This window comes from Tinamus guttatus, unplaced genomic scaffold, assembly GCF_059628265.1.
Source record: "Tinamus guttatus ecotype Peru unplaced genomic scaffold, ASM5962826v1 Tinamus_guttatus_pri_ptg000580l, whole genome shotgun sequence".
NCBI lineage: Eukaryota > Metazoa > Chordata > Aves > Tinamiformes > Tinamidae > Tinamus > Tinamus guttatus.
Window position 1 is genome coordinate 1,383,231 of NW_028289114.1, and position 14,084 is coordinate 1,397,314.

General features: G+C 44.4%; 1 protein-coding gene across 3 annotated transcripts in view; it reads left to right on the plus strand.

Annotated features, from left to right (window-relative positions):
- The window catches only part of IFT122 (intraflagellar transport 122), a 28,522-nt gene extending 15,654 nt beyond the window's left edge, over positions 1–12,868 (plus strand). For 2 of the 3 annotated variants that reach the window (XM_010222332.2, XM_088534607.1), the window contains 12 exons: positions 1,487–1,653; positions 2,506–2,677; positions 3,813–3,915; positions 5,393–5,533; positions 6,527–6,624; positions 7,540–7,640; positions 8,689–8,854; positions 9,824–9,935; positions 10,305–10,433; positions 11,355–11,434; positions 12,055–12,219; positions 12,766–12,868. In XM_010222332.2, the coding sequence (XP_010220634.2) occupies positions 1,487–1,653; positions 2,506–2,677; positions 3,813–3,915; positions 5,393–5,533; positions 6,527–6,624; positions 7,540–7,640; positions 8,689–8,854; positions 9,824–9,935; positions 10,305–10,433; positions 11,355–11,434; positions 12,055–12,219; positions 12,766–12,855 (1,524 nt within the window). In that variant the 3' untranslated portion in view covers positions 12,856–12,868. Of the gene's footprint in view, positions 1–1,486; positions 1,654–2,505; positions 2,678–3,812; positions 3,916–5,392; positions 5,534–6,526; positions 6,625–7,539; positions 7,641–8,688; positions 8,855–9,823; positions 9,936–10,304; positions 10,434–11,354; positions 11,435–12,054; positions 12,220–12,765 lie in introns of those variants that run through there. The other variant, XM_088534608.1, reaches the window with a different exon arrangement.
- Positions 12,869–14,084: the final 1,216 nt, after the last annotated feature.

Sequence of the window (14,084 nt, forward strand, 5' to 3'; positions counted from 1 at the left end):
TTTTTGATGGATGCCACCAAGGGTGACTTTTTTATTATGATACGTGACCACAGACTTCTTATCGCTGCCAATGTGCTGATTTTTTTATGCAAAATTATTATTGATGAGGTGAGCTAGAAAATAAAAGTTGCATCAAAGATATTGTTTGACTCAATTCTCTAGCTTCATTCAAAGAACATCACGTTGTCTTATCGTAGTTAATCACAGTTATCCAGCTGAATTAGGGCTGTGCTGAAGTGGATAATACTAGTGCAAGATCCCGTGTGCGGTTCCGTACCTACCACACGCTTGCACCAGGGAAGTGGTGGTGACACAGTTGTTTTGTGGAGCTTGCCAGTTTCTTTTTCTGTCTTTGACTTTGTAATTTGAATCAAAATTGGATAGAAATGTTGAGGATGGAGTGTTCTTTTCCCTGTTCTCTTGTCACCTTTGTTTCCTCTCTTTTTTTGTGTGTGTGTGTGTGTGTGTGTGTGGTCTCAAAAGATACTAAGGTATTTTTCATTTCATAGAGGCTATTTACATAGACAGTAGTCTCTTCTGTTAACAGCCAAAATTGCGCTTAATCCATCTTTCAGTGTTGAAGTATTTTTATCTGGCTCATGATGTCAGCCTATGTGAACCATATGGTGCCAAGGCTTCAGTACTGGCAGAGAAGTCTGAACGAACTATCATAAATATTTCCAAAATGGTCTTCATTGTGGCATCTGGCCTGGGTGTTTGTATTGCTAGGGAGAAATTGGACCAAAGTCTGTAGTTCCGAGTCCTGCTCTCTTTTGAGCAACTGTCACCTTTGTCCCTATGGAACAACTTTGATACATCATAACATAATCATCACATGCATATGCAGAAAATGAGATTTCAGCTTGTTATGGATTTGGGACTGATGCTGATATGTGGTTAAGTGGATGTGATGCTGTTAGGAGAGAGCAGGTTTATCTTTGAGAACGAAGCAGTGCTTCCTTGGCTTGCAAAATAAACTTTGGACATTGGAATTGGTGTGTTGAAGATTGAGTGATACTGTTATGTGGTGGAAGGTCTTGGTCTCAAAGCATGCACAAATCGTGGCGTGCATCCACATGCAGTAAACGGGATCAGCAGCGTGAGCCGTCCAGCTTGTGGAGTGGTGACGTGTGTTACTCCAAGGTATCTATAGCGTTCCTCTCCTGGCCTTCCTAGAGTCTCTCTCTCTCCCTCTCTCTCTCTCACACGCACGTTTTTGTTTTTTTTAATTAAAGATGATCTAGGTAGGAGATTGATCATGTACAAAATAACTGGTCCTTGATAATTAGTTGCTGAAGACTGGGTTGGTTCACTGCTCTCCTCACTGTATTTCTTAGCTTAGGGAGACCTAACAGAAGTTATTATAAATAATAATAGCAATACAAAACAATAGAACCCTCCTCAAGCTTTATGTACTTCACAGTTTGGAATATAATAGTGTTTGTGACCAGAAGGTAATGCAGAATGCTCTTTTGTGCTATTTCAGGATTTTCTGGGATCTGGAGACCCTAAAGATACAAAGATGCTAATCAAAAAGCAAGCAGATTGGGCCAAGAATATCAATGAACCCAAAGCTGCAGTGGAGATGTACCTCTCTGCTGGCGAGCACATGAAGGCCATAGAAATCAGCGGAGACCATGGCTGGGTGGATATGTAGGTGCTGGTTCTATCATAGGGATAATTTAGTACATAACAAACACTCCAATGAATCGGTGTAATTTTAAAGTAAAACAAAGCTTGACTGATGCATTTCTTCATTTGTGCTAAACTGAGTGTAGCTATAGTTGAACCACTTGATAAAAATGTTTTTAAAAATTGTATATTTACGATCCTACCTTTTAAATATGTTATGAAAATGAACAAAGCCATAAGAATGGTTTTATCTGTAATATGAGACTGTCTTCTAAAATATGCATATCTTAAGCTGCTCAGAGTAATCATCGCGCCAGTGCTTATGTGTGGCAGTCTATTTCTGTTGTTTAAGCTGTTAAAGGATATTAATCAAGCAGGTAGAGAAGTTGTCTGGGACACAGAACTCCTAGAAATAAATTCTGGAGCCATTGCTGTCTCAAATTCTCTCAATTTGACCATAATTCCTGCTTTTGAGTCTTGCTAAGTTGCTAAAAAAGCTCAGCTCTCACAACGTTCCCCTGCCTCTGTTCTGCCATTTGCCCAGTAGGGTGGCATTTATTCAAGAACCCGTTTTAGGGCAGTGTTGAGGAAGGGCAGCACGTGCGGCGTGGCCGTGTCGGACCTGCTTCCCCCATCTCCACGGCTCAGCAAAGCCCCTGGGAGCTGCACGCATGAGTGCAGGTTGTAGGAGCTATGGAAAACAAAAGAAAAACTTTGAATGGTTGCTGAAAGCTGCTTAAACGGTGCAATATGGCACTATATTATGATAATTATTAAATAATAACTGTTTAAAAATGAAGAGTTGCTAAATAATTAAACAAAACACAAGCAAAAAGGCAGAACTTAAAACATCTCTTGTGTGTGTGTGCCTAGGTTAATTGAAATTGCTCGAAAACTGGATAAAGCTGAGCGTGAGCCTTTGTCAAAATGTGCCTTCTATTTTAAGAAACTTGATAACCCTGGGTATGCAGCAGAAACCTACATGAAGGTTGGTGACCTGAAAGCCTTGATCGATCTCCACGTGGAGACTCATCGCTGGGAAGAAGTGAGTATGCCTCTGGTTCCCAACTGTGTTTAAAATTGCTAAAAATTATTATCTGTGACTGCAAGGAAGAGGGACGATGCCTGGCTCTTCCACTACTTCTAGTCAAGATTTTAAGGTCTAATGAGGCTGATCTGCCCTGCTCCTCCTGTAGTGGATGGAGAGGCAGGGAGAGAGGCTTCTCCAGAATGTGGTTCAGGCAAATGTGTGTTTTTTTTTTTTTTTTTTTTCTTTTTTAAAGTACCCTGGTTGAGTTTGTTGTGGTCTCACCTGTATTTCCTCTTGAGAGGAAATAACATGAGGTTATTCCTCTTGAAAGGAATAAACATCAAGTGGCCTGATGTTAATGAAAATCAATGGGATGCATCATCTAGCCACAAGAAACAAGAAATAATAATTATACCATAGGAGCTGGTTATAAGCCACATTATTTTTATAATGCGGATAAGCTGCCTGAGTGAGAATACCCTCTGCACAATTTAGATCTGTTGAATGTGTGTGTTGTGTTAGTGTGGACTCCTCCCTGTAATTGGATTTGGGCTTATGATTAGGCGAAGCTCTGCTTGCTTCACTTTCTTTTCTTGCTTTGGTACACGTGGGTCTGCCGGTCCCGTTCCGTTTCGCGGCTGGGGTCGCCGCTGGTTCTGTCCCTGTTCCTTCACGTTGAGTTTGGCTGAGCTGAGACGACATCTTCAAAGTGCCACAGCCTGAGACCCCCCGCCCCTCCCCACACACCCCCGAAGTTATGTGGATGCTCCGGAAAGTTGTAGATTCAGCCCTTTCTTGACTGGGTAGTGAGTACAGGGAGCTAATCTAGCCTACTTTACAGTGCTACTGCAATTTCTTTACCTTATAGGTTTGGAAAATATTTTTGTCTCTTGCTGTGAAATCCACTAAATTGCCTAGATAACTCTCTCAGGTTTCTCTGATTCAGCAAATGGACTGTTACTAGGCTTCACTTTTTTCTTTTGTTCTTGATTACTTATTTTAAGACATTTGTTTAATATTTATTGGAGAAAATATAATCTTTATTCTGCTTACGTATTTTTGTTGTGAATTGATCCCATGTAATATACTAAATCGTTTTTACTGTTTAAATGGGGCTGTATTCTAGAAACATATTTATTCTGTATTTCAGGCCTTTGCGTTGACTGAAAAGCATCCTGAATTCAAAGATGCTGTTTATGTCCCGTATGCTCAGTGGCTAGCAGAGAACGATAGATTTGAAGAAGCACAGAAAGGTAAGAGTGCAGATTACTGCACACTCCAATGTGCTCAGTATTTTCCAGTACAGAACATGCAGTCTTTGCCCTACAGAGTTTTAAATCAGTGAGATGCAAAAATAAATAAATAGAATATGTTTTTTCATGCCAGTGGTAAGAAAGTGTGTGGAGGTCTCCTTGCTTCATAAGAAAATATTTTTAGACTTAAAAATTATGCTGTCTGTGTATAATTTCAGAATTTCTATCCCAGTGCATATTTAAGTATGACATGTGTGGCAACTACTTGGCATGTTATATGAGCTGTATTTTTACTAATATTTTCATCAGAAGAATATTCAAAGTGTAGTAGGCACCTTACAAACCCGAGTGGAAAGTATGTTTTCCCTTGTACTTAGGTAGCATTGGGTTTGTACGAGTGAAATGTTCACCTTTTGTTTAAGAATTTTTGTGGGTTTTGTTAGTAAATGATCTATAAAGGGGACTGTCAGCTTTCCCTCGTGTGTACAGGCTCCCCAGTTTTACTCATAAGCTGTTCCAGGCCCATGGGGAGGACGACACAAGCTCCGTGCAGAGCCAGCTCACTCCAGTACGTACACCCTTCCCAGGTGCGGCTCCATGTGACAGCTACATGTGCTGCTTGCAGAGCCAGCTCAGATCTAGGGCTGTAACTGCCTTTGCCTGCACCAGCCAAGCCAGCAAGCGTGCCAGCCACGAGCTGCCTCTGCCAGACCTTGGAGCATCTGCCTGTCGGGCAGCGTCGCAGCTTGCACAGAGCAGGGGCCTGGGGACGGCGCCCGAGCGTGTTCCCCGGGCTCGGCGCGCTCGGCGAGCTGCACACCGGGCCCTGCGTGTGGGAGAGCTTCCTCCTAGCTGAGCTGCCTCATGGCGGGAGGCCCTTGTGCTGCCCTTTTTTTATTATCTTTCCTTTATGCTCTGCAGACTGTTTGTCAAATGCATATTTACCAATTGGGAATTCAGGTTTTAACTTTACATTGATTTCTGAGCATCAGTTAAAGACATGCTGTTAATAAATGATAGGATATAAATGCTGTAATATTTTAAAATGCTCAACATACAATCCAGAGGGTTACCATTCAGACCTTACCTTATAGTAGTGTTGAATGCAGGTATGATATTGCAGTGTTCAGAATTGCTATTGTCTGTTTGGAGATCTAATCAGGACTGTATTTTTGCTATGTTCTAACTTCTGAATAAGCAAGCAGCTTCGTACAACGTCTGTCTGCTGCAGTAATGTTTCTGCCTCAGCACCACCCCCCGGAGACAGTGTGAAAGCCACAAAATACCTACAGATGCTTCTCATGTTCCATTAGCGTCGCTGCTTTCAAGGAGAAAAATACCAGTGTATAATCCCTTTTCATCCTGCCTTGGATAGACTGTTTGATACTGGCTGAATAGATTGTTCTTAGTTTAAAAACATTAACTTCAGTTAATTGATACGGTGGCGCTGTGACAGTCCTTTGTGTTGCCTTTGCAGCGTTCCACAAGGCGGGCAGGCAGGGCGACGCCGTGCGCGTGCTGGAGCAGCTCACGCACAACGCGGTCGTGGAGAGCCGCTTCAGCGATGCCGCCTACTACTACTGGATGCTCTCCATGCAGTGCCTGGATATAGCCCAAGGTGAGGGCCTCGGAGCAGCTCCGCGCTTGTCACCTGCTCGCGCTCGCAGGCCGACTCGTGCTGAGTTGCACTGGCCTTATTGCAGCTACTTTCTGTCTTTATGTTGTGCGTAACTGTGCTATTTTTGGAGTCTCCCTCGTTTTCCCTTGTGTTTATTAAAACAAATGAACAAACCAACATCATGAGTGTGTGTAGGCCTCGCTTGGAGATCTGGCTACAGTCAAATTCCTGTCTGCTGGGACCACATACCCTCATGCACCTTCTCTCAACACACTTGAACTTGGAGAAGCCACTGAAGGGTTAAAGTACTAGTAAATAAAAGATGATCTGGTAGAGTAAAATGCATCTTGTATTAGAACATGAGTTGGGGAGATATTTCATGAATTATTTCTGTAACAAAGAGGAAACTGATAGTTTATTAGCCATTATCTTGTGTTCTAAGTGTATTTCACTGGGAGAGGTGGGGCCAATAGTTAGGAGGTGTAATTTAGTAATAATGAATACAGAGATTGTATTACTGCCTTTTGCTTGGTACTGCAAGTGCCTTTTTTGGTTCAGCAGTGCACAATAGTGCTGATTTATTGTCCCTCAGGTATTGTGCAGAGATGCAAATTGTTTCAAATTGTTCAGTAGTGTATTTAATATTTATGAAACAAATGTTTCAAAGCTCATTCTATCTACAAACTCTAAAGGAATGGGTGAGGTTTCCCATGACGGATGGCTATTATTTTCTACCTTTAACTAAGCTATAGTCTCCGGCTATGTTAAAACCATTGCCTCAACCATTCTGCATTTTAACATGCTTATTCTAAAGCAGGAATTTGCTCACAAAAATTTGCAAGAAGGTACAGCTGTGGCTTGCACAGTTAGATGGGACATCAGTGAACTGGTACACCAGCCTTTGGAGGTGGTGGCACTAAAATCATAATCTGCTCTTTTCCTACAATTGAGTGTTTTGGAGACTAAGACTAATAATGCCTTTATCTCCCACAGAGAATGAACAACAGAAGACTGAAATGTTACAGAAATTTCATCACTTCCAGCATTTGGCAGAAGTTTACCACGTCTATCACTCTATTCAAAGATACACTGTAAGATGGTTACCTCAGAAGCTGTTTTTATGCTTCATGAGCATTATTCTTCAGGGAGTCCAGAAATAACTAGGAATAATTAGTGACTCTTCAGGCAATTAAGTACTGAGCGTAGATCAGTGGTGCTATATGGTAACTTAATTCATTCCTCTGCCTTCTGTTGTACTGTGCTAGAACTTCCGTTGTCTTAGTGTCCAAGAGCTGCCGTGCAGAGCCCTCCGCAGATCTGCGCTTCGTGGCTGTGTGGGTGGAGGATGTGACGAGGCTGAAATCCTGTCCCAAGCCCTTTTTGCTAACTAAATTGGATTGGTTCCACGGGGATTGGGCCTCCAGTCCTATACAGGCTGTGGTAGGATTTTTCATTTAATCGGGGAAGGAGGTTTGGACAGACAAAAGCTCCTGAATTCTCACGATATGGTATGTGTATACATTAGCAGTTATGCACATAAGCTGCTCCAGAACGATATGGAATCATTAGTGGGGAGCTCCTGCTGCTTCCAGCAATTATAGGGCTCTTGCCCTCGTTTTCCTTGCAGAAAATTTGAGAATCTTTGTTCCCTGCCGTTGCCCAAAAGAGGACTGTGCTTTGGTGACCTTTGCTGGTGAGACTGTTTATTTTCAGACCTCACAGTGGTGGAAACTCCACCCTTCTTGGATGGTCTGTGCTGGTGTCTAATAGCCTGGTAGAAAATTGATAAAATTACATGATTGCTTTCTCTCGTGGCTGCACATGGCAGGCATGAGCTTTGGTGATAAAGGCCTGCAAAATCCACTTGCTGTGTCCTGCCAGTTCTTGCATTGGTATGAAAGAAACACAATGGCCTCCTTGAGATGCTCAGTGCTGTGATGCTCAGTGATGTGAACTGTTGCTTCTCTAGCTTAGAAATGTCTATCTATGTTTTGTTCACGCTGCAGGAGGAGCCTTTTAGTTTCCACTTGCCTGAAACACTCTTCAATATTTCCAGGTTTCTGCTTCACAGCTTAACTAAAGAGACTCCCTTGGGAATCTCAAAAGTGTATCCTTCCAAAGCAGTACAGAACCTTAAAAGTTACCTTTTGAGAAAAATGAAGACAGGAACTGATGTTGATCCACAACACGAAGATCTACAGTAGGATGTATTTGGTTTCATCCATTGGTTAAAGCTAATGAAAACTGACTTTTGTCCCTAAGGCAATACTCAGAACCCTCAGACCTCTGTGTTTAACTGCACTAGCTGTTTGAGCGCAGGCCGGGCGCTGCACAGCTCTGCTACGTGTTGGCCCCCGCCCGGCGTGGTGCATCTGCCGTGTCGGAGCGCGGCTCCGAGACGGGTGTTGGCTCCGGATCCCAGCGGTGCTGGGACGGCGGGGAAGGCAGGAGCTCTTGCTTTGGATAAGGCTGGAATAGCTGCGTCGTGTCTCTGGGGCCAGTGTTTGCACGGCTTCGTTAGCGCATGCTGCATTTTCTGGAATGACATCGTGACGGGTCTGCGGGAGCCCTGCAGGAGGGCACCCCGGTGCCAAAGGGCCCGAGGGCGGGCAGTGCGGGCCAGGGAGCCCGATTCGCCTCTTCTACTTCATTTAGGGTTTGTATAGGATGCTTACTTTCCTTTAGTAACTTTCTCACTTACCAGTGTGCAGTCTTTCGTGAAGTGCTGGGGGATTGGTAACTATCTAAGCAGTGCTTACAGCTACACACTGACGAAAGGAAGGACAGCTCTTCATCGATGACACGGGGCTCACGTGGAGTCCTTCCAAGGAGACTGTATTCAGTAGGTGTCAGTGCGTTGCTGCTATTCTAAAACACGTTCACTGCAAAATAATCACAGTGTGTAAAAAGTCAGAATATTTAACAGTATTAATGTGGGGCAATTCCTTACCCTGCTAATAATCAGCCACAGAGACTTTGACATTTCCTCCACATTTGTTTATGTAAATGGAGTTACGTAAACAGATTTCTTTAGTTAAAGCTTGTTTAAAGCATCAGTGTTGGATATGCTTCATTGAACTACTTCTCTGATTAGGAAAAGCGTTGTTTTTTTTCTTAAGTGCCATATGTGTGTTTGTTCCTTAATTTAATTATAGCAACACGTTGTTTGCTCTGGCAAAACAGAGCAAGGCTCTTGGTGCGTATAAACTAGCTCGTCATGCCTACGAGAAGTTACAGGGGCTCCAGATCCCGGCCAGGTTCCAGAAATCGATAGAGCTGGGCAGCCTGACAATCCGCTCCAAGCCGTTCCACGACAGTGAAGTAAGTTGTAATGTCTTGCATGTTAATTGTTGGTACGTGGCTTAATCCAAGAGCCTGCATTGCCATATGTACAAAGAAGTCTGAAACACATTATGCATAGGTCTGTGATATGATGACATTTCTGCAGGAAACAAAGCCCTTTTATTGCTGTTCCTCAGTTCAGACTTCTTCCTGCTCCTGAGAACAAATTAAAATCAGTCTTTTCTCTGTGGGCAACTCCTGTCCTCCCTCTCCTGCCTTGCCTCTACCTTCCTCTCAGCCTATTAATTCCTTCAAGCCTTTCCCTTTCTGAGCCACATGCAATTACTGCAGTCTCCATGTCTGTCTCCAGCTGGAGGTCGCTTTCATTTGTCCCAGCTACTAGTGCTCATTCCCTCCTCCCCCTATCCCTCAAGTGACCTTTCTCCTTAAGTCTTATTTTAACACCTTTTCTTCTTTAACTGAAGTCTGACTTTCTGCAGTGCTCTATAAAACAGTGTCTGATGGAGTGCCCACTAAAAATAAATTGTATTGTGCAAATCAACATGCACCTGGACACCTGAAATAATAAAAGCAGAATCTTAAGAACTGCCTAAAATAACTGTGCTCTTGAACAGAGATGAATTAATCTGAAGACTTGCATTTGACCAAATCTTTGAACAAAAAAAATGTTGCTTCAGTAACCCTCTCACCTTCTTATGAGACTATGTATTTGATATGGAATTCTGCTTCTGTTACAGCTGAGGCAAGATGAAGATTTTATTGTTAGAGTGGTGAAGACAGCTATTTTTAATGTGAAAGCTTGTTGCTGTTGTGCTAAAAAAGCATTTTCAAGTGTTAAAAGGTCTTATTTCACAGCAGTATTTCTCCAGGTTAGGGCTGATGTCGTACCAGTGGTGTAAACCTGAGGAGCCCAGATTTAATAAGAACACAAGAGTTAGCACGTGCTGATCTGTTTGTGATTACTGTGCTCTGTGTGTGTCTTTGCAGGAGCTTGTGCCATTGTGTTACAGGTGCTCTACCAACAACCCTTTGCTGAATAACTTGGGGAATGTCTGCATTAACTGCAGACAACCTTTCGTCTTCTCCGCTTCTTCTTACGGTGCGTTGCAGTGTTGCTTTGGTTGGGCTTTTCAAGCAGGTAAAGCTGCTCACTGAGCAGAATGGGCTGCTGCTTTGTCACCTCTGCAGTGTTACTTGGATAAGCAGACCTTTAGTTTCAGTGCTGTTAAATATGGCTTGTACTGCTGCTTCCCACGTGGATAGTTGGATTTCACTGCAAGACTGCAGCAGCAGTGTTTGATTAACATCGTTGTCATCCTCGAAGAACTGGAGGGTCATTTATTTGACTGGGTTCATGAGCACATGTGGGCAGAGCACGACCGAGGGTGTTCTGTGCCTCGCACTCGTGGTATCTTCTGCGAGGCAGAGTTCTTGCAGGTCAGCTGTGTTTGCCTTTTGCACCCTGCAGAAGTCCTGCATCTGGTGGAGTTCTATTTGGAAGACGGCATCACAGATGAAGAAGCTGTAGCTCTCATTGATCTTGAAGCCCCAAGGTCAAACAGAAGAGCAAGTAAATGGCAAGAGATGATGAGTGACAGTATCCTTTTGAATCAAAACTCTTTCTAGTCACAGAATAAAGTAACGTTTAATTTATTTTGTTTATTTGTTTATTTTAGATTTAAATTTTTTAGTCATATGACTAATATGCCTAGGACTACCTTGTGTTTTCCCTCAAAGCTACTATAATAATCAGAGTGATCTTTAAGCTAAATCTAATATTCTTGTAAAGCTTTTTTTTTTTCAGGAAAATTATTTTTCTTTAATCATGCCAAATATTTCACGGAATCCCAGAATGGCTGAGGTTGGAAGGGACCTCTAGAGATCATCTAGTCCAGCCCCCCTGCTCCAGCAGGGACACCCAGGGCATGTGGCCAGGCCATTGCCCCCCGTCTGCTGTGACTTCTCCCTTTCCTATGAAGAACGGGAGAACTTGGACGTGTATCACTTGCTCCCACTCTGGGGCCTGCTTTAGAGGCTGCCCTCTTCCTAGCCCCTAGGAAGTGGCTTCCTCCATAGCCGCTTCCCCTGGGAACTCTCCTGTGATGTTTCCTTACCCAGTGCCTGCCGTAGAGGCACCGTTATGCCAAGTGCAGAGTAATTTCAAGAGAAGATTCTCTGACCAAAACTGCTCCCTGTGCATTTTGGAAAGGTGGTTTCATCTGCTGCTTGCAGCCTGCTGAGGGGAAGGAGGCGGCGGCAGCAGGAGGGGGAGGCAGAGCTGCGGCCGCCGCCGCCGGCCGGGTTTGCTGCTCTGCGGGAGCTGCCCGGCCGCGGCGCGTCGGCGCAGCCGTTCCCGAGCGCTGCCCGTGGCTGCCCCGGTGCCGCCGCGCGCTGAGCCCGGAGCAGGAAGGGTGCCCGTTCTGCTGGGCTTCGTTCTGCTTTCATGCATATTCCGTAAGCATTACTGTGAGGACAGTTAATTTGGTGGGGATTATTCTTCCTTAAGAAATCCATCCAGATGCACAGAGTTTGAGGCTTGATGACAACACGGATATTACTGAAGATGATGATCCCTTTACAGCAAAACTGAGCTTTGAAGTGAGAGCCTTTTCCAGCGTTTTTCCTTGCGCTCGCAGAAATCAATAGAAAATTTTGACTTGCAAACTACACTGCACCCACTTGGTGCGCTGCATTATGCAGACCACAGCAAGGCAGATGCAGAGCAAGGCCCTGGGAGGGAGGAGTGGGACTCGAGAAGGAATGAGGTTTACCAGGCATCTCTGCTCTTTAAAAGTGGTTGGTCTGTTAGGAAAAAAAAAAAAAAAAAAGAAAACAACAAAGAAACAGGTATCTTTAAGTGTTCTGGAACAAGGTGGTGTCGTGAAGCAACAGGTCTGTCCCTTGGGTGTTTCTGTGCCTGGCCAGTGTAACTGTAAAACAGTGATTACTATGATGCTTTAATTAATGCCCGTAGGCATGGTTGTCACTTACAAGGAATTGTGTTAACATGAATAATTGATCAGTGAAAACAAGTTAGCGATGTGGCTGGCTGCTGCTTCTGCTGAAGGTGTCGATAAAGCTGCCAGCGGGACCAGGCTCAGGCCAACTCTGTGTTAACGTTTTTCACGGAATTGTACAAGCTTTTTGCAGAAACCTTGTTAATCCTCAAAGGGCTGTGCAGTTGGTAACTAATTCTTTCCAACCCTGTTCTCCGGCAGCAAGGAGGCTCGGAATTCGTTCCGGTGGTTGTGAATCGCGCCGTCCTGCGGTCCATGAGCCGCAGGGACGTCCTGATAAAGCGCTGGCCGAAGCCGTTGCGGTGGCAGTACTACCGCTCCCTGCTGCCGGATGCCTCCATTACCATGTGTCCATCGTGTTTTCAGGTGATGTTTTCATGGGGGCGCTGAAAGCGGGTGGGGAGAAGGCACCGAGAGTTAGTTAAAACAACTCTAATAATTGAGCACTGGGATCACAAAGTTTCATTGAGAGCAAGAGACAGAGCCACTCAAGCCCCAGAAGAATGGCAGAAGTACTGATCTATATTTATTTCTTTTTGTGCTGCTTCTCCCAGCTTCTAGCCTGGTCTCGGGGGTGGACATCAGTCAGTAGACACTGACCTGTGGTTCAGTCCTTCTGCTTCTTTCACCTCTCGGGAAAGACCTTCTGAAGTAGCAGTCTAGTTACATCTGGTTACACAGAAACCATGTAATTTTCGTCCTGCAAAAGCAGTTGGCTTATGCCTCTTCTGCAGCACGGACAGTCCTGTCCGTGACATACTTGCTGCTCTGTTTCAGATTGTAGCTCTTAAAATTGAAAATCAGAGGACCAGTTTTCCTGCAGCAATCTCAGAGGTTGAAAAATAAGTTGTTTGCATTTTCTTTGGGCTCATCACGTGGTAATTTGTCTCTGAATCTGCTTCCAATTTACAGATGTTTCACTCGGAAGACTATGAGCTTCTAGTACTGCAGCATAATTGTTGTCCGTTCTGTCGAAGGAGGATAGATGAGTCGAATCAATGAAGATCAACTATTTTATATCCCAGCAGAGAGACTTTGCTACTGAATTGACGATACGCTTATTAGATCCTTAGTGTTTTCCTAACAACTGGCTAAGTTAACTTACTCCATTTTGTACATAACACAGTTGAGTTGAAGATATGTAACTATTTTTTAAAGGAAAATGTGTTTATGAATGTCCTCTACACTTTCCAGGCAAGCAGCTGAAGTGTCCCAGCCTTTACAGGAATGTTTTTAGGGTCAAGTTCAGTGATGAAGTAATCATTGTTTTTATTCTGACTTGTGTTAGGGGTGGATTTGGTCTTTAATATGTACCTCTTATTGACAGAGTTTCAAATAAACAGGTCTATTTTCCATTGCTGTTTGTGTCTTGAGAAATTTGGTAGAATTCTTCTGACTTTGTGTCATCTAAGGAAGAATCATGTAAATCAAGGTGCCCAGACATAGATCTCATCAGTCCATTTCTATGTACGTGGTCTTTGTCACACTTGTTTTATAGACATGTTTATTCTTAGTAAGAGGAAAAGCTGTTAGCCCATTAGATCAAGTGGCATATATTTGTGTATGCAGGAAATACACCAGGTTAGCAGGCATGAGAACTGGAGCATTTCAGGAGTGATAGTCTGCCAGTGCTTTCCAGCAGATCTCCTGTGCCCGAGATGGTTCTTCATAGTCTGCTGCAAATAAAGTGTTAAGCTGCTGCAGTGATCTTGCTGTCGAGTTGTGGGGTGCTTCCCTGGAGCCCTGGTGCCTTGTGCGGTGTCCTGGAGCTCTGCTGGTCCTTGTGCTCTCTGTTCACCTTCGCTGGGGGCCCTCCAGCCTGGCTGAAGTGGTGCCAACCCGGGACCATGGTGCTGCCCCTGGCAGGGGGCACCTACCTAAAGGGGGATTTGGGCACCAGCAAAAGGCAATCCAGAGCCATGGGAAGCAAGAGATGAGAGGGGAGCTGACGGATCTGCCTCCCACTTCAGCCCCTTGCTTCCCATCCCACCTCTAGTTTTATCAACTGGGGGTGAGCTGATGATGCCGCTGCTGGATCGGAATTCTCCTGGATGCCTGAACTACCCTGGGCAGCTGCCACGAGCATTAGCGCAGGTAGCCACGGGGCTGGGCTTGAACCGAGAAACGATAGAGCGTTAGACTTCCCCGTAAACTGTGCCCATGTAACTGCAGCTCTTACTGGTGTGATGACATGGTCTGTCACAAGCCTCTCCTCGTTTTCCATGGGAGTC